At 43.0% G+C, this 25,359-nt stretch overlaps 1 protein-coding gene across 1 annotated transcript in view; it reads left to right on the forward strand.

Annotated features, from left to right (window-relative positions):
* USP4 (ubiquitin specific peptidase 4) overlaps positions 1-25,359 on the forward strand; it is a 311,070-nt gene that overhangs the window by 150,390 nt on the left and 135,321 nt on the right. The window contains exon 5 of the mRNA XM_053689414.1: positions 120-278. Coding sequence (XP_053545389.1) covers positions 120-278 — 159 coding nt within the window. The remainder of the gene's footprint in view (positions 1-119; positions 279-25,359) is intronic.

Here is a 25,359-nt window from a genome sequence, read left to right on the forward strand (position 1 = left end):
TAAAGCAAAATAAAACATAGGCTTTTCATGTCTCTTTAAAAAGACGAAGTTGTGTACAGCTCTATCTGATCAGTTTGTTACAAGCGCTGAGTTAATCTCAAATTAAATCCTGTCCACAGACCCAGGTTGGCCGCTTCGCTCCCCAGTTTTCTGGCTACCAACAGCAGGATTCTCAGGAACTGCTTGCTTTTCTCCTGGATGGCCTGCATGAAGATCTAAACAGAGTAAAAAAGAAGCCATACTTGGAGCTTAAAGATGCCAATGGCCGACCTGACTCGGTAAGAAAATACAATTTTCAGTCACCCTACCTCCTGTCAGAGATTTGACATGGCAATTTGAAATAGAGTTTAAATATATATGTGTGTGTGTGTTCTCCAGTAGTCAGTAAAATCACCCTGGTTGCACCTGCTAAAACGGTCGTGGGGAGAACACTTTGTGTATATATTGATATATAGTGAATAAATAATATGTATTGCAACGTTTTGGCCCTCATTAGGGCTTTTGTCAAGGTTACAAACATATCCCATAATACCCTTCAACCCTTAATTACATTCAATACCACACCCATAGATATATCATATACTGTGCCATCTAATGGTCATTTTGTATATTGCATCCTTTGCATGTATCTTCTTTTGTTGTTTTTTCCTATGACATAGAGAGTCCACAACGTCATTCCAATTACTAGTGGGATATTCAACTTCTGGCCAGCAGAAGGAGGCAAAGAGCACCCCAGCAAAGCTGTTGTGTAATTTACCTTACCCATAATCCCCAGTCATTATCTTTGCCTCTGTCAATGGAGGTTGTGTGAAGTTGGTGTCTGAAGATATTTAATCCTTTTATGGTTATCTTTCCCTTCAAGCAAGGATTGGGGTCTAGCTGTGTCCACGTCAATCTCTTGAGTAAGAGTAGTGGTGGCTTTTAGCAGTTAGGAGGTTAGGTGGGGGAACTTCCGGGCAGCGTCCATGTTCAGACACAACTGCATGCTGCTCCAGCTTTTCAACAATTTTCCTTAATGCTTTCTGAATGTGCTACCTATAATTTAAAGAATAGATCTGAGATCTCCTACAGAAGACACACCATATGAACCTAATATTGAAGGAAATAGCTGCTGGCATCAGTGCTCTGAGCCACTTTGAGATCTTGGCCTGCACAAAACCCCCCCGGCAGGGCACCTTAGAGCCCTGTCATTAGGAGGCACGTTTTGTGCTTATACTGTAATCCTCAAAAGCATTCAAGATAACCAGCTCCACTCAGCTTAGCTATCACTTGTCGCTTCAGACTTGTGTGAGTAGTTCTTTTGACGAGATAGCACAGATGGTGGCCACGTGGGAAGAAGAGCTGCTTCTGATCCTGGAAAACCACTTTATTAAAATGGAGCACTCATTGGTAACAGCCTTTCAACGTACCTTGTGCAGTAGCCCGGCGGTTAGCAATGAGTGTCTCGCAATTACTGAGATTACGGAGCCATGTTGAGAACCTCTTGCGGATCACTGCAGTGAAGCCAATGGGTCATATGTGTCCAACATTACAGAAGATACGGCTTCACCGAGGGACACCATGTCTGCTGCAGATGAATGCCCGACAAGGGATATACTGCAACCTGGCTCACAAACCTCAAAACCACTCCTCAATACTCTAAAGGTTGACGGTCTCATCTTTATGGATATCTACATCGAAAGACAACCGGGGACACCTCTAAGCATTTTGCAGATCCAAGCTTTATTGTACAGTAACAGAGTGACTTGTATTAAACTGCCTATACATCTTTTTCTCAACATACTTCATATAGGGACATACATGACAGATATCTTTCCACATACTCTCATTTTTGGACCCATCCTTGGTAATTCTATACACCTTGCCTCATGTATGGTATCAACTGGGGTGGGTTAAAGCGAACACTCTGTACTAAGTGTAAACCCTGCCTAGCTCCAAGATTAATCGATCAGGCAGACTTTTTTTTTTTTTGAAGACACAATGAGTCCACGGATTTCATCCTTGTGGAATTACGCCTCCTGGTCAACAGGAGAAGGCAAAGAGCACCACAGCAGAGCTGTATGTGTGTGTGTGTATATATATATATATATATATATCTCCTCCCTCCCCTCCCACTCCAGTCATTCTCTTTGCCTGTGTTAGTGATAGGAAGAGGTAAAGTGAGGTTCTAGATTCTTCAATCAAGAGTTTATTTTTAAAGTAGTGCCAGTGAGTGCTGCTTTATTCTAGGGTGTAGCTGTAGTCCATGTCAGTCTCTAGAGTAGAGCGATTGGTGGCTTTAGAGCAATGGGAACTGGTGGGACATAATTCTCACTGCGCCTCCCATACTGTGATGTCCTTCTTGTGATGGCCTAAGCAGATACTAACTCAGGCCCTATCTGTGTCCACAGGGCTATGGGAGGGATAGAAGCTCTTAATCCTGTTGGTGCTGTCCTGCTTTCAGACAGCATTGAGGTAAGTGCAGTCTTTATTATTCTGGGCCTTATATTATCTCAGAGAGGACTCTGCACTTTATCCTTCATATTGCATTGGGAACATGGGCTCTCTAGGTTAAGGGCTTCACCTACATGACAGTTTTTATGGCTCTCATACTGGAGCATTTTTAGGGGCCTAAGCATAGGGCTCTGTTAATGAGGGACATGGGCTCTTTAGGTGAGGGCTCCCCTGCAAGACTAAGTTTTATTGACACTGCGCAAGACACTTGAGGCTGGCAAGACGCTTGGGGCTATATTTTCTGGAACCTCTCGAATACAAAGTTCCTATACAGGGCAGTAACACTTGTGAAACAGTACGATCGGCATTTATTTATTAACAACTTAGCTGAAAATTTGTCCGTGTTCGAAATTCCCACGAAGGGCGGGGCTAACTTTCGCGTGCTTCTGAGGGCTCAGAGAAGCAGTCACGCCGCACAGTTTCCTGTTCCGGAGTCCCGACACCCAGAGGTCTCTCGAGTGCTACGCTAAAACCGGATGTATCAAGAGAAGTTTTTTTAATTAGTGTTTGTACACTTGTTTTTTATCACATATTGATAAGAGAGTGGTTGGTAAAAATTTTAAAGGGCCACTACAATTTATTTTTTTTCCCCTTAATTATCATGGACTTAGATGTCCAGACTGTTATATGTTCCATGTGTTTGAATGCCAATGTGGAACCTCCTGTTCATTTTTGTCCCTCATGCATTGAGAGGGCTTTAAACTATAGAGGTAAGATTTTCTTTGATAAGAAATTGTCCAAAGCGGATGCTTCTCAGGAGTCTAACGATGAGATGCAGAGTATGCCGCAGCTTTCTCCCCAAGCGTCACAGCCCTTAATGCCCGCTCAAGCAGGGCCATGTACTTCTCAAGTTTCTGCTGCAGTCACGTTGAAGGGACATAGCTGTAGTTTTGTCTTCTACGCTTTCTGATGCGTTATCTGCCTTTCCCATATTTCAAGGCAAGCGTAAAAGAAAGGACGATTACGTGATCAATGAAGTTTCTGATACTATGATGGCGATCTCGGTCGTACCCTCCCAGGGCTCTGAGTTGGAGAGTATGGAGGTTCTATCGGACGGTGAAATTTCTGACTCAGGAAGTTCCTTACCTCTCTCTGATTCAGAAGTGGTTTCTTTCAAATTTAAATTAGAACACCTCCGCCTGTTACTAAGGGAGGTTTTAGTGACTTTGGACGACTGTGATTTGACAGTGGTCCCTCCGGAAAAGTTGAGTAAGTTGGACAGACACTTAGAAGTTCCTTCTTACTCTGTTTTTCCAGTTCCCAAGAGAACTTCAGAGATTATTTCTAAGGAATGGGAGAAACCAGGTATTCCCTTCTCTCCTCCCATTTTCAAAAAGATGTTCCCTATAGCTGACGCTGTGAGGGAATCTTGGCAGATGGTTCCTAAGGTGGAGGGAGCTATTTCCACCTTGGCTAAATTAACTACTATTCCTATTGAGGATAGTTGTGCTTTTAAAGATCCTATGGATAATAAGTTGGAGGGTCTACTTAAAAAGATCTCTGTTCACCAGGGTTTGCTATTACAACCGGCTGCTTGCATTGTTACGGTCACTAGTGCGGCAGCTTTTTGGTTTGATGCTCTTGCGGAATCTCTTAAGACTGAGACTACTTTGGAAGAGATACAGGATCGGATTAAAGCTCTTAAATTAGCCCATTTATTTATTACTGATGCTTCTCTGCAGATTACTAAATTGGCTGCTAAGAGTTCGGGTTTTTCCATCCTAGCCCGCAGGGCCTTATGGTTGAAACCTTGGTCTGCGGACGTGTCATCCAAGTCTAAACTTTTGGCTATTCCTTACAAGGGGAAGACCCTGTTTGGACCTGGCTTGAAGGAAATTATTTACAACGTCACGGGAGGCAAGGGTCATCTCTTCCCTCAGGATAAAAGATCCAAGCAGAAAGGTAGAGTAATTTTCGTGCCTTTTTGAGATTTCAAGGGAAACTCCTCTTCCTCTAAACAGGAAGGAAACTATTCGCAATCCAAGACTACCTGGAGACCCAACCAATCGTGGAACAAGGGTAAACAGTCCAAGAAACCTGCTGCTGCTTCCAAGTCAGCATGAAGTTTCTGCCCCCGATCCGGGACCCGGATCTGGTAGGGGGCAGACTTTCCTTCATCATTCAGGTTTGGGTGTGGGATGTTCAGGATCCCTGGGCGATAGAAATAGTGTCTCAGGGTTACCAACTGGAGTTCAGAAATAATTTCCCCCGAGAAAGATTTCTTGTTTCAAGATTATCTGCAGACCGGATAAAACGAGAGGCGTTCTTGCATCGTGTAAAAGACCAATCTTCCATGGGAGTGATTTGTCCTGTTCCGATACAGGAACGAGGGCAGGGTTTTTATTCAAATCTATTCGTGGTTCCCAAAAAGGAGGGAACTTTCAGGCCTATATTAGACCTCAAGAGTCTAAACAAGTTTCTCAGAGTTCCATCGTTCAAAATGGAAACTATTCGTACCATTCTTCCATTGATCCAGGAGGGTCAATTTATGACAGTGGATCTAAAGGATGCATATCTTCATGTTCCTATCCACAGAGATCATCTTCCTGGACAAACACTTTCCGTTCGTGTCTCCTTCCTTTCAGTCTGGCCACAGCACCCAGAATGTTCACAAAGGTTCTGGGGTCTCTACTGGCGGTTCTAAGACCGCGGGGCATTGCGGTGGCGCCTTTTCTGGATGATATTCTAATCCAGGCGTCATCTTATCAGCAAATAAGGTCCCATACCGACATTGTACTATCCTTCCTAAGATCTCACTGGTGGCAGGTAAATCTGGACAAGAGTTTGTTAATTCCACAGACAAGGGTACCCTTTTCTCTTAAGTGTATCCAGTCCACGGATCATCCATTACTTGTGGGATATTCTCCTTCCCAACAGGAAGTTGCAAGAGGATCACCCACAGCAGAGCTGCTATATAGCTCCTCCCCTCACTGCCATATCCAGTCATTCTCTTGCAACTCTCAACTAAGATGGAGGTCGTAAGAGGACTGTGGTGTTTTATACTTAGTTTATTTCTTCAATCAAAAGTTTATTTTTAAATGGTACCGGAGTGTACTGTTTATCTCAGGCAGAAGTAACTAAGATCCTTTGCTGTTCTCACATATTCTGAGGAGTGAGGTAACTTCAGAGGGGGAATAGCGTGCAGGTTTTCCTGCAATAAGGTATGTGCAGTTAAAATATTTTTCTAGGGATGGAATTTGCTAGAAATGCTGCTGATACCGAAGTAATGTAAGTAAAGCCTTAAATGCAGTGATAGCGACTGGTCTCAGGCTTATTAATAGAGATACATACTCTTATAAAAGTGTATTTTAAAACGTTTGCCGGCATGTTTAATCGTTTTTTACATATGTTTGGTGATAAAACTTATTGGGGCCTAGTTTTTTCCACATGGCTGGCTTGAATTTTGCCTAGAAACAGTTCCCTGAGGCTTCCCACTGTTGTAATATGAGTGGGAGGGGCCTATTTTGGCGTTTTTTTGCACAGCAAAAATTACAGACACAGACATCCAGCTTCTTCCTGCATGATCCAGGACTTCTCTGAAGGGCTCAAAAGGCTTCAAAAGTCGTATTGAGGGAGGTAAAAAGCCACAGTAGAGCTGTGGCAGTTGTTGTGACTGTTTAAAAAACGTTTTTGTCATTTGTTATTCCGTCTTTGGTATTAAGGGGTTAATCATCCATTTGCAAGTGGGTGCAATGCTTATTACTTATTACATAAACTGTAAAAATTTCGTTAGTGTAACTGCATTTTTTTCACTGTTTCAAAATTTGGGAAAATTTGTGTTTCTTAAAGGCGCAGTAACGTTTTTTATATTGCTTGTAAACTTGTTTTAAAGTGTTTTCCAAGCTTGCTAGTCTCATTGCTAGTCTGTTTAAACATGTCTGACACAGAGGAACCTACTTGTTCATTATGTTTGAAAGCCATGGTGGAGCCCCATAGTACAATGTGTACTAAATGTATTGATTTCACCTTAAACATTAAAGATCAGTCTTTATCTATAAAAGAATTATCACCAGAGGGTTTTGTCGAGGGGGAAGTTATGCCGACTAACTCTCCGCACGTGTCAGACCCTTCGCCTCCCACTCAAAGGACGCACGCTAATATGGCGCCAATTACATCAGGGACGCCCATAGCGATTACCTTGCAGGACATGGCTGCAATCATGAATAATACCCTGTCAGAGGTATTATCTAGATTGCCTGAATTAAGAGGCAAGCGCGATAGCTCTGGGGTTAGGAGAGATACAGAGTGCGCAAATGCTGTTAGAGCCATGTCTGATACTGCGTCACAGTATGCAGAACATGAGGACGGAGAGCTTCAGTCTGTGGGTGACATCTCTGACTCGGGGAAACCGGATTCAGAGATTTCTAATTTTAAATTTAAGCTTGAGAACCTCTGTGTATTGCTTGGGGAGGTATTAGCTGCTCTGAATGACTGTAACACAGTTGCAATTCCAGAGAAATTGTGTAGGCTGGATAGATATTATGCGGTGCCGGTGTGTACTGACGTTTTTCCTATACCTAAAAGGCTTACAGAAATTATTAGCAAGGAGTGGGATAGACCCGGTGTGCCCTTTTCCCCACCTCCTATATTTAGAAAAATGTTTCCAATAGACGCCACTACACGGGACTTATGGCAGACGGTCCCTAAGGTGGAGGGAGCAGTTTCTACTTTAGCAAAGCGTACCACTATCCCGGTTGAGGACAGTTGTGCTTTTTCAGATCCAATGGATAAAAAATTCGAGGGTTACCTTAAGAAAATGTTTATTCAACAAGGTTTTATTTTACAGCCCCTTGCATGCATTGCTCCTGTCACTGCTGCGGCGGCATTCTGGTTTGAGGCCCTGGAAGAGGCCATCCAGACAGCTCCATTGAATGAAATTGACAAGCTTAGAACGCTTAAGCTAGCTAACTCATTTGTTTCTGATGCCATTGTTCATTTGACTAAACTAACGGCTAAGAATTCCAGATTCGCCATCCAGGCGCGTAGGGCGCTATGGCTTAAATCCTGGTCAGCTGACATGACTTCAAAGTCTAAATTACTCAACATTCCTTTCAAGGGGCAGACCTTATTCGGGCCTGGCTTGAAGGAAATTATTGCTGACATTACTGGAGGCAAGGGTCATACCCTTCCTCAGGACAGGGCCAAATCAAAGGCCAAACAGTCTAATTTTCGCGCCTTTCGAAATTTCAAGGCAGGAGCAGCATCAACTTCCTCCGCTTCAAAACAAGAGGGAACTGTTGCTCATTCCAGACAGGGCTGGAAACCTAACCAGTCCTGGAACAAGGGCAAGCAGGCCAGGAAGCCTGCTGCTGCCCCCAAGACAGCATGAAGGAACGGCCCCCTATCCGGAAACGGATCTAGTGGGGGGCAGACTTTCTCTCTTCGCCCAGGCGTGGGCAAGAGATGTTCAGGATCCCTGGGCGTTGGAGATCATATCTCAGGGATATCTTCTGGACTTCAAAGCTTCTCCTCCACAAGGGAGATTTCATCTTTCAAGGTTATCATCAAACCAGATAAAGAAAGAGGCATTCCTAAGCTGTGTGCAAGACCTCCTAGTAATGGGAGTGATCCATCCAGTTCCGCGGACGGAACAAGGACAGGGATTTTATTCAAATCTGTTTGTGGTTCCCAAGAAAGAGGGAACCTTCAGACCAATCTTGGATCTAAAGATCTTAAACAAATTCCTCAGAGTTCCATCATTCAAAATGGAAACTATTCGGACCATCCTACCCATGATCCAAGCGGGTCAGTACATGACCACAGTGGACTTAAAGGATGCCTACCTTCACATACCGATTCACAAAGATCATCATCGGTTCCTAAGGTTTGCCTTTCTAGACAGGCATTACCAATTTGTAGCTCTTCCCTTCGGGTTGGCCACTGCCCTGAGAATTTTTACAAAGGTTCTGGGCTCACTTCTGGCGGTTCTAAGACCGCGAGGCATAGTGGTGGCTCCGTATCTAGACGACATCCTGATACAGGCGTCAAGCTTTCAAATTGCCAAGTCTCATACAGAGATAGTTCTGGCATTTCTGAGGTCGCATGGGTGGAAAGTGAACGTGGAAAAGAGTTCTCTATCACCACTCACAAGAGTCTCCTTCCTAGGGACTCTTATAGATTCTGTAGAGATGAAAATTTACCTGAGTCCAGGTTATCAAAACTTCTAAATGCTTGCCGTGTCCTTCATTCCATTCCATGCCCGTCAGTGGCTCAGTGCATGGAAGTAATCGGCTTAATGGTAGCGGCAATGGACATAGTGCCATTTGCGCGCCTGCATCTCAGACCGCTGCAATTATGCATGCTAAGTCAGTGGAATGGGGATTACTCAGATTTGTCCCCTCTACTAAATCTGGATCAAGAGACCAGAGATTCTCTTCTCTGGTGGCTTTCTCGGGTCCATCTGTCCAAGGGTATGACCTTTAGCAGGCCAGATTGGACGATTGTAACAACAGATGCCAGCCTTCTAGGTTGGGGCGCAGTCTGGAACTCCCTGAAGGCTCAGGGATCGTGGACTCAGGAGGAGAAACTCCTCCCAATAAATATTCTGGAGTTAAGAGCAATATTCAATGCTCTTCTAGCTTGGCCTCAGCAACACTGAGGTTCATCAGATTTCAGTCGGACAACATCACGACTGTGGCTTACATCAACCATCAATGGGGAACCAGGAGTTCCCTAGCGATGTTAGAAGTCTCAAAGATAATTCGCTGGGCAGAGTCTCACTCTTGCCACCTGTCAGCGATCCACATCCCAGGCGTAGAGAACTGGGAGGCGGATTTTCTAAGTCGTCAGACTTTTCATCCGTGGGAGTGGGAACTCCATCCGGAGGTGTTTGCTCAACTGGTCCATCGTTGGGGCAAACCAGAACTGGATCTCATGGCGTCTCGCCAGAACGCCAAGCTTCCTTGTTAGGGATCCAGGTCCAGGGACCCGGGAGCAACGCTGATAGATGCTCTAGCAGCTCCTTGGTTCTTCAACCTTGCCTATGTGTTTCCACCGTTTCCTCTGCTCCCTCGACTGATTGCCAAAATCAAACAGGAGAGAGCATCGGTGATTCTGATAGCGCCTGCATGGCCACGCAGGACCTGGTATGCAGACCTAGTGGGCATGTCATCTCTTCCACCATGGACTCTGCCTCTGAGGCAGGACCTTCTAAAACAAGGTCCTTTCAATCATCCAAATCTACTTTCTCTGAGACTGACTGCATGGAGATTGAACGCTTGATTCTATCAAGGCGTGGCTTCTCCGAGTCAGTCATTGATACCTTAATACAGGCTCGGAAGCCTGTCACCAGGAAAATCTACCATAAGATATGGCGTAAATATCTTTATTGGTGTGAATCCAAGAGTTACTCATGGAGTAAGGTTAGGATTCCTAGGATATTGTCCTTTCTCCAAGAGGGTTTGGACAAAGGCTTATCAGCTAGTTCTTTAAAAGGACAGATCTCTGCTCTGTCTATTCTTTTGCACAAGCGTCTGGCAGAAGTTCCAGACGTCCAGGCATTTTGTCAGGCTTTGGTTAGGATTAAGCCTGTGTTTAAAACTGTTGCTCCCCCGTGGAGCTTAAACTTGGTTCTTCAGGGAGTTCCGTTTGAACCCCTTCATTCCATTGATATTAAACTTTTATCTTGGAAAGTTCTGTTTTTGATGGCTATTTCCTCGGCTCGAAGAGTCTCTGAGTTATCTGCCTTACATTGTGATTCTCCTTATCTGATTTTTCATTCAGACAAGGTAGTTCTGCGTACCAAACCTGGGTTTTTACCTAAGGTGGTTTCTAACAGGAATATCAATCAAGAGATTGTTGTTCCATCATTGTGTCCTAATCCTTCTTCAAAGAAGGAACGTCTTTTGCATAATCTGGACGTAGTCCGTGTCTTGAAGTTTTATTTACAGGCTACTAAAGATTTTCGTCAAACATCTGCCCTGTTTGTCGTTTACTCTGGACAGAGGAGAGGTCAAAAAGCTTCGGCAACCTCTCTCTCCTTTTGGCTTCGGAGCATAATACGCTTAGCCTATGAGACTGCTGGACAGCAGCCCCCTGAAAGGATTACAGCTCATTCTACTAGAGCTGTGGCTTCCACCTGGGCCTTTAAAAATGAGGCCTCTGTTGAACAGATTTGCAAGGCTGCGACTTGGTCTTCGCTTCACACCTTTTCAAAATTTTACAAATTTGACACTTTTGCTTCTTCGGAGGCTGTTTTTGGGAGACAGGTTCTACAGGCAGTGGTTCCTTCCATTTAAGTTCCTGCCTTGTCCCTCCCATCATCCGTGTACTTTAGCTTTGGTATTGGTATCCCACAAGTAATGGGTGATCCGTGGACTGGATACACTTAACAAGAGAAAACATAATTTATGCTTACCTGATAAATTTATTTCTCTTGTAGTGTATCCAGTCCACGGCCCGCCCTGTCCTTTTAAGGCAGGTCTAAATTTTAATTAAACTACAGTCACCACTGCACCCTATGGTTTCTCCTTTCTCGTTTTGTTTCGGTCGAATGACTGGATATGGCAGTGAGGGGAGGAGCTATATAGCAGCTCTGCTGTGGGTGATCCTCTTGCAACTTCCTGTTGGGAAGGAGAATATCCCACAAGTAATGGATGATCCGTGGACTGGATACACTACAAGAGAAATACATTTATCAGTTAAGCATAAATTGTTTTTAGGAACTCTAATCGGCTCTGTATCCATGAAAATTTTTCTGACAGAGGTCAGAAAGTCAAAGATTCTGAATACATGTCGAGCCCTTCAGTCCACTCCTCGGCCATCATTGGCCCAGTGCATGGAGGGTCATCGGGTTGATGGTGGCGGCAATGGACATCATTCCGTTTGCTCTGTTTCACCTCAGGCTTCTACAGTTAGGCATGCTCAGGCAGTGGAATAGAGATTTTACGGATTTGTCTCCTCAAATAGTCCTATAACAAGAGAGGAGGGATTCTCTTCAATGGTGGTTGTCTCTGGACCATCTGTCCCAGGGGACGTGCTTTCGCAGACCTTCATGGGTGATAGTGACAACGGACGCCAGCCTTTTAGGATGGGGAGCAGTCTTGGATTCTTTAAAGGCTCAGGGAGTATGGACTCGGACAGAGTCTCTCCTTCCCATCAACATTCTAGAGCTGAGGGCGATCTTCAATGCTCTTCGTGCTTGGCCTCAGTTGGCTGCGGCTCAGTTCATCAGATTCCAATCGGACAACATAACGACAGTGGCTTACATCAATCATCAGGGCGGAACAAGGAGTTCCTTAGCGATGACCGAAGTAGCCAAGATAATTCAGTGGGCGGAGGCCCATTCTTGCCATCTGTCAGCGATCCACATCCCAGGGGTGGACAACTGGGAGGCGGATTTTCTTAGCAGGCAGACTTTTCATCTGGGAGAGTGGGAACTCCATCCGGAAATATTCTCCAGCTTGATTCTCAGGTGGGGTCGGCCAGAGTTGGATCTCATAGCATCTCATCAGAATGCCAAACTTCCGAGATACGGGTCCAGATCCAGGGACCCCCTGGCGGAACTGATAGATGCTTTGTCAGTTCCTTGGTCCTTCAACCTAGCATATCTATTCCCCCCGTTTGCTCTTCTTTAACGGGTTATTGTTCGGATTAAACAGGAGAAGGCATCAGTGATCCTCATTGTTCCTGCGTGTCCTCGCAGGATTTGGTATGCCGACCTGGTGGCCATGTCATCTCTGCTACCCTGGACGCTGCCGTTGAGTAAAGACCTCATTCAGGGACCTTTCCTTCACCCAAATCTAGTTTCTCTGAAGCTAACTGCTTGGAGATTGAACGCTTAATTCTATCCAAGTGAGGTTTCTCTGATTCGGTTATAGATACCTTGATTCAGGCACATAAACCTGTAATTAGGAAGATTTACCATAAGATATGGCGTAAATATCTTTATTGGTGTGAATCTAAGGGCTACTCATGGAGTAGAGTTAGGATTCCTAGGATTTTGTCTTTTCTCTAAGAATGATTGGAGAAGGGATTAGCAGCGAGTTCCCTAAAGGGACAGATCTCTGCTTTATCTATTTTGTTACACAAGCGTCTGGCAGATGTCCCAGATGTTCATTATTTTTTCCAGGCCTTGACTAGAATCAGGCCTGTGTTTAAGCCGATTGCTCCTCCATGGAGTTTGAATTTAGTTCTTAACCCTTTAAGGACACAGCTTTCAGTTTGCTCAATTGTTTTATGACAGAAAAATTCTGTCATATGTCCTTAAGAGTTTAAAGTTCTTCAAGGGGTTCTGTTTGAACCTATGCATTCCATAGATAATAAGTTGTTTTCCTGGAAAGTTTTATTTCTTGTTGCCATTTCTTTGGCTCGAAGAGTGAGCTTTCGGCATTACAATATAATTCCCCTTACCTTATTTTTCATTCTTATAAGGTGGTTTTACGCACTAAACTTGGTTTTCTTCCTAAGGTTGTTTCGGACAAGAACATTAATCAGGAGATTGTTGTTCCTCCTTTGTGTCCTAATCCTTCTCCTCAGAAGGAACGTCTGCTGCATAATTTGGACGTAGTCCGTGCTTTGAAATTTTACTTGCAGGCAACTAAGGACTTTTGTCAATCGTCTTCACTTTTTGTCATTTTTCCTGGAAAGCGTAAGGGTCAGAAAGCTACGGCTACTTCTTTCTTTTTGGCTGAAGAGTGTCATCCATTTTGCATATGAGACTGCTGGACAGCAGCCTCCTGAAAGAGTTACGGCTCATTCCACCAGGGCTGTTGCTTCCTCATGGGCATTCAAAAATGATGCTTCTGTTGAACAGATTTGCAAGGCTGCAACTTGGTCCTCTCTTCACACTTTTTCTAAATTTTACAAATTTGATACCTTGGCTGAGGCTGTTTTTGGGAGAACGTTTCTTCAAGCAGTGGTGCCTTCCGTTTAGGTTCCCCGTCTTGTCCCTCCCTTTTCATCCGTGTACTATAGCTTTGGTATTGTATCCCACAAGTAAGGATGAAATCCGTGGACTCATTGTGTCTTTAAAAAGAAAATTTATGCTTACCTGATAAATTTGTTTCTTTTTAGACGCGATGAGTCCACGGCCCACCCTGTTCTTTGAGACAGGTTATTGTTTTAGTTAAACTACAGACACCTCTGCACCTTGGCTTTTCCTTTCTCTTCCTAACTTCGGTAGAATGACTGGAGTGGGAGGGAAGGGGAGGAGCTATATATACAGCTCTGCTGTGGTGCTCTTTGCCTTCTCCTGCTGACCAGGAGGCGTAATCCCACAAGTAAGGATGAAATCCGTGGACTCATCGTGTCTAAAAAGAAGCAAATTTATCAGGTAAGAATACATTTTCTTATTTGTATACAGCAGCACTAGAAAGAGAACTCTGTATTATAAGTTAGATAAAGTTTTATTACTACTTGTTCCTTTATATACGTGTTCCATATCTGTGAGTAGTTACTGTTTTTCTATTCTAATGCCTATAATTTTCCATACCTTGAGTCTAAGTTAGCACATTTTAGTTCTACATTCTATTTGGAGGGTAAAAAACTAAATATAGCAAGATATAGTATTCTATTTCTATTAATATACCCACCAACCGGCTTTACTGCATGTAGGTGCTGAATTGCCGAGTTGATCGTTTTTTCGTCATGTAAGTCTGCATGTTTCCTACAATGAGGTCTTAGTATATCTACACTGAGGGGACGTTAACTCAAAGTTCAATTTTTATTTTCTGCACATCCATTAGTATACAACTTTTACTACACACTATAAAATGGTTAACTTCCTACTAGACCTTCACTCCTAAACGCTTCATGTTCGTTATCCAGCTATTTTATTTATTAGAGGTATATGAGAAGAGGGGCTAGTTCAGGAGCAGGCATACCTAACTTATTACCCATTACAAGGTTAACCAATTTCTCTGGGTGAACCAGGTGAATAGTTTGATATGGGAGAATCTTTATGTATTTAAGCAGGTCGTCACTTGATCATATGCAAGCATAATTCCTTGTTCTCTCTGTCTTGCTGTCTGCTGCCAAGACTGTGGGTCAGACATTTCATATCTCCAAATATATATCGTCCGCATGATGAGATTCAGGATATGCTGCATCTTTCTCCCCAAGCGTCACAGCCTTTAACGCCCAATCAAGCGACGCCGTGTTCTTCCACTGCGTCTGCTTCATTCACTCTGCAGGATATGGCTGCAGTCATGTCATCCACTCTTTCAGAAGTTTTATCTAAGTTTTCAGTTTTGCAAGGCAAACGCAGCAGGAAAGAGGCCCAAGTGGTCCCTGCGACTTCTGATGCTTTGATGGCTATCTCCGATGTATCCTCCCAGGGATCTGAATTGGGGGGTGGGGAGAATCTGTCTGAGGGGGAATTGTCTGACTCAGGGAGTGCCTTACCCTGAACACCTCCGTCTGTTACTACGGGAGGTTTTGGGGACTCTGGACGACTGCGATTCTATTGTGGTCCCTCCAGAGAAATTGAGTAAAATGGACAGATATTTAGAGGTCCCTTCATATTCTGACGTTTTTCCGGTTCCCAAGAGAATCTCAGAAATTATTGCTAGGGAATGGGAAAGATCATTTCTGACATTACGGGAGGTAAGGGGCACCTTCTCCCTCAAGATAAGACATCCCAGCAAAAGAGTAAACGGAGTAATTTTCGTTCCTTTCGAAATTTCAAAGGAATCCCCTCTACTTCCACAAAACAGGAAGGGAATTATTCACAGACTAAGTCCACTTGGAGACCCAACCAGGCTTGGAACAAGGGTAAACAACCCAAGAAGCCAGCTGCTGCTACCAAGACAGCATGAAGGGGCGGCCCCCGATCCGGGACTGGATCTAGTAGGGGGCAGACTTTCTCTCTTTGTCCAGGCTTGGATAAGAGACATTCAGGATCCCTGGACACTGGAAATCGTGTCTCAAGGTTATCAGTTGGAGTTAAAAAATTCTTCCCCCAGCGGAAGGTTTCTTCTTTCACGATTGTCTGTAGACCAGATAAAAAGAGAGGCGTTCTTACATTGTGTAAAAGACCTCTTCTCCATGGGAGTAATTTGTCCCGTTCCAATAGAGGAACATGGACAGGGGTTTTACTCAAATCTTTTTGTAGTTCCCAAAAAAGAGGGAATGTTCCGACCCATCTTAGATCTCAAGAGTCTGAACAAGTTTCTAGAGTCCCATCCTTCAAGATGGAGACTATTCAGACAATTCTTCCATTGATCCAGGAGGGTCAATATATGACTACTGTGGATTTAAAGGATGCATACCTTCATATTCCTATCCACAGAGATCATCACAAGTTCCTAAGGTTGCCTTTCTGGACAAACATTTTCAGTTCGTGGCCCTTCCTTTCGGTCTGGCCACGGCACCCAGAATCTTCACAAAGGTTCTGGGGTATCTGCTAGCGGTTCTCAGACCGCAGGGCATTGCAGTGGCGCCTTATCTGGACGATATTCTAATCCAGGCGTCGTCTTATCAGCTGACATAGTCTCATACCAACATTGTTCTGTCATTTCTAAGGACTCACGGGTGGAAGGTGAATCTGGAAAAGAGTTCTTTAATTCCACAGACAAGGGTTCCTTTCCTGGGAACTATAATCGAGACTCTGGCCATGAAGAGCTTTCTGACGGAAGTCAGAAAGTTAAAGATTTTGGATACATGCCGAACCCTTCAGGCCAATCCTCGGCCGTCAGTGGCTCAGTGCATGGAAGCAATTGGATTGATGGTGGCAGCAATTGACATCATTCTGTTTGCTCGCTTTCATCTCAGACCTCTACAACTGAGCATGCTAAGACAATGGAATGGAGATTATGCAGATTTGTCTCCTCCGATAGATCTCGATCAGGAGACAAGGGATTCTCTTCTTTGGTGGTTGTCGTCTGATCATCTGTCCCAAGGGACGTGCTTTCGCAGACCCTCATGGGTGATAGTGACAACAGACGCCAGCCTGCTAGGATGGGGGGGCAGTCTGGAATTCCCTGAAGGCTCAGGATGTGTGGACTCGGTCGGAGGCTCTGCTTCCAATCCATATTCTGGAGTTGAGAGCAATTTTCAATGCTCTTCTGGCTTGGCCTCAGTTGGCTTCGGTGAAGTTCATCAGATTCCAGTCGGACAACATCACGACTGTGGCTTACATCAATCATCAGGGAGGAACAAGGAGTTTCTTGGCGATGACAGAGGTATCCAAGATAATTCAGTGGGCGGAAACTCATTCTTGTTCTCTGTCAGCAATCTACATCCCAGGAGTGGACAACTGGGAGGTGGATTTCTTGAGCAGACAGACGTTTCATCCGGGGGAATGGGAACTTCATCCAGGAGGTCTTCGCCAGTCTGATTCTCAGGTGGGGCAAGCCGGAGCTGGATCTCATGGCGTCTCGTCAGAATGCCAAGCTCCCGAGATACGGATCCAGGTCCAGGGATCTTCAGGCCGAACTGATAGATGCCTTGGCAGTGCCTTGGTCGTTCAACCTAGCTTATGTGTTTCCTCCGTTTGCTCTCCTTCCTCGGGTGATTGCTCGAGTCAAACAGGAGAGGGCCTCAGTGATTCTAATCGCTCCTGAGTGGCCTTGCAGGACTTGGTATGCTGATCTGGTGGACATGTCATCTCTGCCACCGTGGAAGCTTCCATTGAGGTAGGACCTTCTCATTCAGGGACCTTTTCATCATCCGAATCTAAGTTCTCTGCAGTTGACTGCTTGGACATTGAACGCTTGATTTTATCGCTGATTCGGTCATCGATACCTTGATTCAGGCTCGTAAGCCTGTTACTAGAAGAATTTACCATAAGATATGGCGTAAATATCTTGGTGCGAATCCAAGGGTTACTCTTGGAGTAAGATTAGGATTCCTAGGATTTTATCTTTTCTCCAGGAAGGACTGGAGAAAGGGTTGTTGTCAGCAAGTTCTTTAAAGGGGCAGATTTCCGCCTTGTCTATCTTGTTACACAAGCGTCTGGCTGATGTTCCAGATGTTCAATCTTTTTATCAGGCTCTGACTAGAATTAAGCCTGTGTTTTGACTTATTGCTCCTCCTTGGAGTTTGAATTTAGTTCTTAATGTTCTTCAAGGGGTTCCGTTTGAACCTATGCATTCCATAGATATTAAGTTATTATCTTGGAAGGAGTTGTTTTTGGTTGCTATTTCCTCTGCTCGCAGAGTTTCTGAACTTTCGGCTTTACAGTGTGATTCTCCTTATCTTATTTTCCATTTTGATAAGGTGGTGTTGCGTACCAAACCTGGTTTTCTTCCTAAGGTTGTTTCTCACAAAAATATTATTCAGGAAATTGTTGTTCCTTCCTTGTGTCCTAACCCTTCTTCTAAGAAGGAGCGTATGTTACATAATTTGGACGTAGCCCGTGCCTTGAAGTTCTACTTGCAGGCGACTAAGGATTTCCGTCAAACATCTTCATTATTTGTTGTTTTTTCTGGGAAACGTAGGGGTCAGAAAGCTACGGCTACATCCCTTTCCTTTTGGCTGAAGAGTATCATCCAGGTTGCATACGAGACTGCTGGACAGCAGCCTCCTGAACGAATTACAGCTCATTCCACTAGGGCTGTGGCTTCCTCATGGGCATTCAAAAATGATGCTTCTGTTGAACAGATTTGCAAGGCTGCAACTTGGTCGTCTCTTCATACTTTTTCTAAATTTTACAAATTTGATACTTTTGCCTCATCCAAGGCTGTTTTTGGGAGAAAGGTTCTTTAGGCAGTGGTGCCTTCCATTTAGGTTCCTGTCTTGTCCCTCCCTTTCAGGTTCCTGTCTTGTCCCTCCCTTTCATCCGTGTCCTATAGCTTTGGTATTGTATCCCATAAGTAAGGATGAAATCCGTGGACTCGTCATATCTTGTAAAAGAAAAGGAAATTTATGCTTACCTGATAAATGTATTTCTTTTACGATATGACGAGTCCACGGCCCACCCTGTTATTTTCTAGGACAGGTTTTTATTTTTTAATAAACTTCAGTCACCTCTGCTCCTTGGCTTTTCCTTTCTCTTCCTAACTTTGGTCGAATGACTGGGTTGGGGGAGAAGGGAGGAGCTATTTATGCAGCTCTGCTGTGGAGCTCTTTGCCTCCTCCTGCTGACCAGGAGGCGAAAACCCATAAGTAAGGATGAAATCCGTGGACCCGTCATTTCGTAAAAGAAATACATTTATCAGGTAAGCATAAATTTCCTTTTTTATTTAGTTATTCATTTCAACATATATTCCATAGGATAAGTAAAGCAATTTGTAAGTCTCCCCCTGAGCTCCGGTTGCTACGCTTCCTAAATGTCAGGGTTTCTAGATTTATCTATTACAGACTCAGGTTGAAGTATATGTTTTGAGTTTAGTGGTGACTGAGTTTCTTGTTTATACAGCATAGCATCTGCTATTCCTCCCTTATTGTTTCCTTTTTTAAGTACATACTTGAATCACACCCTATATTATACCTACACCATCTGTGCTGTACAATTTTATAGAACTCATATTATTCACAGGTCCGGGCGATCTTTGTTTTCTATATATGTTACTGGTTCTATCGGGATACATTGAGAAATTAAAGTTAAAAAGTGGTTCATCATTTGGGACTCGAGTGGTCCCCTTTACTTGTGATTTAGGTGGTCCAAAAGTGGCCCTATGTGTCCTCCTGTAGGTATGTAATTTGTTCAGCAAACTGTTAGTGAAGACGTATTTTTATTGTATATTAACTATTACTGTATGTTTGCCTTGCACTTAACCTCAATAAAAAAAATTTTTTTTTTATAAAAGGCGGTGAGGTAGTCCTTGCTTTACTTCTAACAATTTTGCTACCCCTTTGTTGAAAGCCAGGGTTGGTTACTCTGCTCTTTCTTTTACTACAGGTCCATGACAGGGAGCGCAGTACCTGTCACACCTATGTAGCTGCTTTCTGACCTGCAGCCGGATCCACAGGTAAGTGACTCTTCCTTCTAGGTTAAGGAGGACAGCACTTCAGAGGTAAACCCTCTAGTGGATCTCATTCTGGGACATAGTTACCCTATTGTCTTAGGGGTACAGTGTTGGGGCAGCTTTTATTGGGGGTCAATAGATCAAAGTAATATTTGGCACTTTATTGGTATGAGTGTATTGCATACTGTTAAAGAAACAGGGAGCGGACGTTCTCGGTGTCTCAAGAATGACCGTTCCCCACAGCGGAAGTGCGTCCGAGTAAATGTAACCCAAGAACTGTTGCTCAGTCTTAGAGTACTGTAGCTGTGGTTGAATCAAGCCGTAAATTTGATGCAGGAAGAGAAGTAGCAGGTACTCAAATATAGGTTAAAAATTCCAAATTTTATTCCAAACTTATTTGGCAATTTAAAAAGACTGAGTCCACAGAAAAAGCACAAAACAAACCACAGGAGGACATACAGGTAACGTCGAACATGTTTCGCACCCCCTACAGGCGTTTACTCATAGACATACTGTTCCCTTATAAAGTCTTGGAACATAGGTGGGATGCAGATTATACTTGTGCTGGATTTATACCAGCTTAAAACTGCAGAGGGGGCTGACGGCTTTTAAACATAATGCAGCCGTTTTTTTTTCGTGCTCTTATGTGTGGCGCAGTTAGTTTTTACGGAGTGGTCCTTCATGAACACAGAGTGTTGTATTGAAGCGGATGAGGAGAGGTGTCGGCATGGTTATCTTGCCGATCGGAGTGACTCCAGTTGAGAATCGTTTACCCAACACTTCACAGCTTCTTCTTTTTACTAGTGGGGTTATCTCTCTGGTCCGGAAGAGCTTCAGATAACTTGTCTGAAGTTGATTTTCATTATATTTCTCATTAAAAGAAAGAAAAAGATATTTTGTATCTTTTATTTTTGTTCATCAATCTTATTACTAGTGGGACCTGCTATGGACTCAGAACAGGATCAGTCCATCTTTCTGGATTAATGAAAAGAGAAAACAGAAGCGCCACATGGCCCAATATTGTTTGTTCAGAGATGGATAAATCTTAAGGTGATGAGTAAACTCACGTTTAGTAGAGCACCTCAATTAGTGCTAGATATACGGTCTGGGATCTATTAGGTCACCCAGAAGACCAACCTCCTGCACAGGAACTGATGTCTATATAGGCGAGAGGGAAACACAGGTGCCAATATGGCCTAGTATTGCTGTTGCAAGGTGTCAATACAAGCAAAGAGAAGAATAATACTCACAAAGTGTGAAGCACCTCTTGTGGTGCTATAGAGGCATGAAGGGGTCAATTCAGTCACCCAACAGACTTCTAGCCAGAGATACAAATGGATCCAAAGGTGTAAAGGATCCCACAACTGGTCCAGAAAAGCGAATATTCCTCCAGAGAGGGATAAAAGATATATGTCCCAAAGAAAAATGCAGCAAGTGTTCAAAATATTAAAAAGTGATTTTAATAAAAATTATAAAAATAACAGGCAACGCGTTTCTCAGCAGATAGCTGTTTCATCAGGCTTCATAAAATGTTTACTGAACACTTGCTAAATATACCCTAAACCTAAACTGATTAATATTAAACAGGTGATAGTGGGAGGGATCCACTTAATCAGTAATATGATCTTAACCAATCGGTTGCTACCATATAGGTCCCACATTAAAAACATAAACATAAACATAGACAGTTTACAATACAATATACAATGCATAAAACAGATTTCATATATTCCTAATTGTCCTACAGTTTATTTGATCAAATATATTTGGAAGAACTTTAAGACAACCTTTAGAAATTATTATACCTTATTTTTGAGAGTAATAATAATGAGGCACACATTAAAGTATAAACCTCATGTCAACTATAACAAGTGTGGGGAGGCGGTGATTAATAGCAATTTTTATGTATATATTTTTCTAGTTAGTGTCACATTTGATATTGAACTAAACTTATGATGGTCATACCTTGTTATGAATGACATGTTGTCTGAAGACAAATTGGTTTCAGATGATATGCGTAATGAGAGCAGACAGAGCACAGCAATTCCAATAATAGTAAACGTTAAGTTGTTTAAAAGAAATAAGTAGAAGTCTCAGTCAGCTGTTAAGTCGTAGTTTCTAATTTGGTGTAATTTGAATTCGCCGCTGACTAAGTCGGCGTCTACAGGCGCTCAATGCGCATGACAAGCCATAGTCAGATGTGGCCCAATCACTGCGTGCGCTCGAGAATAGGCGTTGACGATAGCCCCATTCCTCCTCTACGCTGAGTGCGCATGCCCGGCCCCAATGTGCTGAGTGCGCATGCCCGGCTGCAATGAGTCTATCAAGTGAGGATCATATATTAGCGATCCTAATCCAGATACGTGGCACTGGCTAATAGGTATATAATGATAAGGGGCGTGAGATATGTTATAACCACGGTGCATCTTTTTAATCTTGAATAAGTGGAACTATCATTGTATCCATAAGGGGGCCAAAAAATGGGAATTGACTGGAGCGACCACTAAAATTATCTAGTATAGAAAGAACTTGTGTTGCGCCAATGAAGGGGCCAAAAAGAGAGAAAACGTTCTCTAGGCGAACACTAAAATTATCTGATAGGAAGATAAGCATTGCTGTCAGTTCATACTAATAATGTCATATAGATTACAACGATGGGGCATAGATCTGCAGTAAATACTACAGCTACAGTGGTTTCTAACATTAATAAGAGATAATTTTAGTGGTCGCTCCAGTCAATTCCCATTTTTTGGCCCCCTTATGGATACAATGATAGTTCCACTTATTCAAGATTAAAAAGATGCACCGTGGTTATAACATATCTCACGCCCCTTATCATTATATACCTATTAGCCAGTGCCACGTATCTGGATTAGGATCGCTAATATATGATCCTCACTTGATAGACTCATTGCAGCCGGGCATGCGCACTCAGCACATTGGGGCCGGGCATGCGCACTCAGCGTAGAGGAGGAATGGGGCTATCGTCAACGCCTATTCTCGAGCGCACGCAGTGATTGGGCCACATCTGACTATGGCTTGTCATGCGCATTGAGCGCCTGTAGACGCCGACTTAGTCAGCGGCGAATTCAAATTACACCAAATTAGAAACTACGACTTAACAGCTGACTGAGACTTCTACTTATTTCTTTTAAACAACTTAACGTTTACTATTATTGGAATTGCTGTGCTCTGTCTGCTCTCATTACGCATATCATCTGAAACCAATTTGTCTTCAGACAACATGTCATTCATAACAAGGTATGACCATCATAAGTTTAGTTCAATATCAAATGTGACACTAACTAGAAAAATATATACATAAAAATTGCTATTAATCACCGCCTCCCCACACTTGTTATAGTTGACATGAGGTTTATACTTTAATGTGTGCCTCATTATTATTACTCTCAAAAATAAGGTATAATAATTTCTAAAGGTTGTCTTAAAGTTCTTCCAAATATATTTGATCAAATAAACTGTAGGACAATTAGGAATATATGAAATCTGTTTTATGCATTGTATATTGTATTGTAAACTGTCTATGTTTATGTTTATGTTTTTAATGTGGGACCTATATGGTAGCAACCGATTGGTTAAGATCATATTACTGATTAAGTGGATCCCTCCCACTATCACCTGTTTAATATTAATCAGTTTAGGTTTAGGGTATATTTAGCAAGTGTTCAGTAAACATTTTATGAAGCCTGATGAAACAGCTATCTGCTGAGAAACGCGTTGCCTGTTATTTTTATAATTTTTATTAAAATCACTTTTTAATATTTTGAACACTTGCTGCATTTTTCTTTGGGACATATATCTTTTATCCCTCTCTGGAGGAATATTCGCTTTTCTGGACCAGTTGTGGGATCCTTTACACCTTTGGATCCATTTGTATCTCTGGCTAGAAGTCTGTTGGGTGACTGAATTGACCCCTTCATGCCTCTATAGCACCACAAGAGGTGCTTCACACTTTGTGAGTATTATTCTTCTCTTTGCTTGTATTGACACCTTGCAACAGCAATACTAGGCCATATTGGCACCTGTGTTTCCCTCTCGCCTATATAGACATCAGTTCCTGTGCAGGAGGTTGGTCTTCTGGGTGACCTAATAGATCCCAGACCGTATATCTAGCACTAATTGAGGTGCTCTACTAAACGTGAGTTTACTCATCACCTTAAGATTTATCCATCTCTGAACAAACAATATTGGGCCATGTGGCGCTTCTGTTTTCTCTTTTCATAGATTGCCGCTCCTGGATCCTGGCCTGGATCATCACAGATAGCTGCCTCCCATCCCAATAGAGACTTTCACTTTATTACCATTGTGTTTGTATGATTGTATATTATTTGTATCACTTTGTATTACATTGTCACTAATTTTCACCGCATAATATTGCACATTGTATTATTTACCACTCTCTATTCACATTGATATTGGTATACACAGCATATTATACTGATTTTTCACTAGTATTTTTCAGATTTGCTAGTACCAATCTTTAACACAAGTACTTAATATATAGATATATAAGTATAGATTTATTTGGTCACATCCCCTCTCTTACACTTAGGGCGCCCCCTCTCTCTCTTTTGGATCACAAGAATTTCTGGATTAATGTTTGCTATGTTTAGAGAATCGGATTGCCCTACCAATGCAGTTTTGTTCCTTATGTTTAGCAAAAACGTTAAAATGTGAAAAAAATAATTCTCCCTTCTGAGCCAAGTGTCTGTCAGGATATTGCTGTGCGTGACATGCCTCTGCTTTCTCCTCCAACTTCCTAAGCCTTAATTATTTTTCATACTGTGCCTTCTGTGTCCTCTCAACCACCTGGGGGTGTTTATTTACCTGGGGATTTTGCCGCTCAGATTACTTCAGCAGTATCTGCGACTTTATCTGCTTTCCCTTCTTCGGGTAAGCGAAAGAGGAAATCTAAACTTTTGCCTGCTAGTAAGGTTTCTGACCCCTCTAAGTCGGCGTTAGTCAATATTTTTAACTGTCTGATGGGGAAAATACTTCAGTAGCTTCTGAGGGTGAAATCTCAGACTGACACTTTAGCAGAAAAATCTTCAGAATCTGAAGAAGTAAATTTTAGATTTAAACTTGAACAACTCCGGTTACTACTGAAGGAGGTTCTAGCTACTTTGGATGAGACTGAACCTTCGGTTTCTGTCAACCCACTAAGTCTTCTAAACTGGATAGAGTTTATGATTCTCCATCTTCTGAGGAGGTTTTTCCTGTTTCAAGGAAGATGACTGAAATTATAGCTCAGGAATGGTATAAGCCAGGGGTTCCTTTTTCCCCTTCCCATGCTTTTTAAAAAGATGTTTCCTGTTGCAGACTCTATTCGTGACTCATGGCACACTGTGCCTAAGGTAGGAGCTATTTCTACTCTTGCTAAGAGAACTACCATTCCTATTGAGGATAGTTGCTCTTTTAAGGATCCAATGGATAAGAAACTAGATGACTTGTCTGATCTTATTTCTGAAGAAACTACGGTAGAGGAGATCCAAGATGGGATCAAAGCTCTTAAATTGGCCAATACCTTTTATCTGTGATGCCAACAGGCAAATGATTAGACTGGGAGCTAAGATGTCTAGCTTCACTGTGCTAGCCCGCAGGGCTCTGTGGTTAAAATATTGTTCAGCTGATGTTTCTTCAAAGGCCAAGCTTTTATCTTTACCTTTATAAGGGTTTTGGACCTGGTCTGGCAGAAATCATTTCAGAGATTACGGGGGAAAGGGGTCTTTCCTACCTCAGGACAAGAAGAATAGACCTAGGGGTCGACAAACTTATAATTTTCACTCCTTTCTTAACTTCTAAACCAGACCAATCCAGGTCCACTTGGAAATCCAGTCAGCCCTGGAACAAGGGAAAACAAAACAAAAAGCCTTCCGCTGACTCTAAACTAGCATGAAGGATTCGTCCACGATCAGATTTTGGATCAGGTGGGGGGCAGACTTTCTTTTTTCCAACAGGCATGGATACGCAATGTCCCAGATCCATGGGCTGTGGACAT

This window comes from Bombina bombina, chromosome 7 (assembly GCF_027579735.1).
Source record: "Bombina bombina isolate aBomBom1 chromosome 7, aBomBom1.pri, whole genome shotgun sequence".
Classification (NCBI taxonomy): domain Eukaryota; kingdom Metazoa; phylum Chordata; class Amphibia; order Anura; family Bombinatoridae; genus Bombina; species Bombina bombina.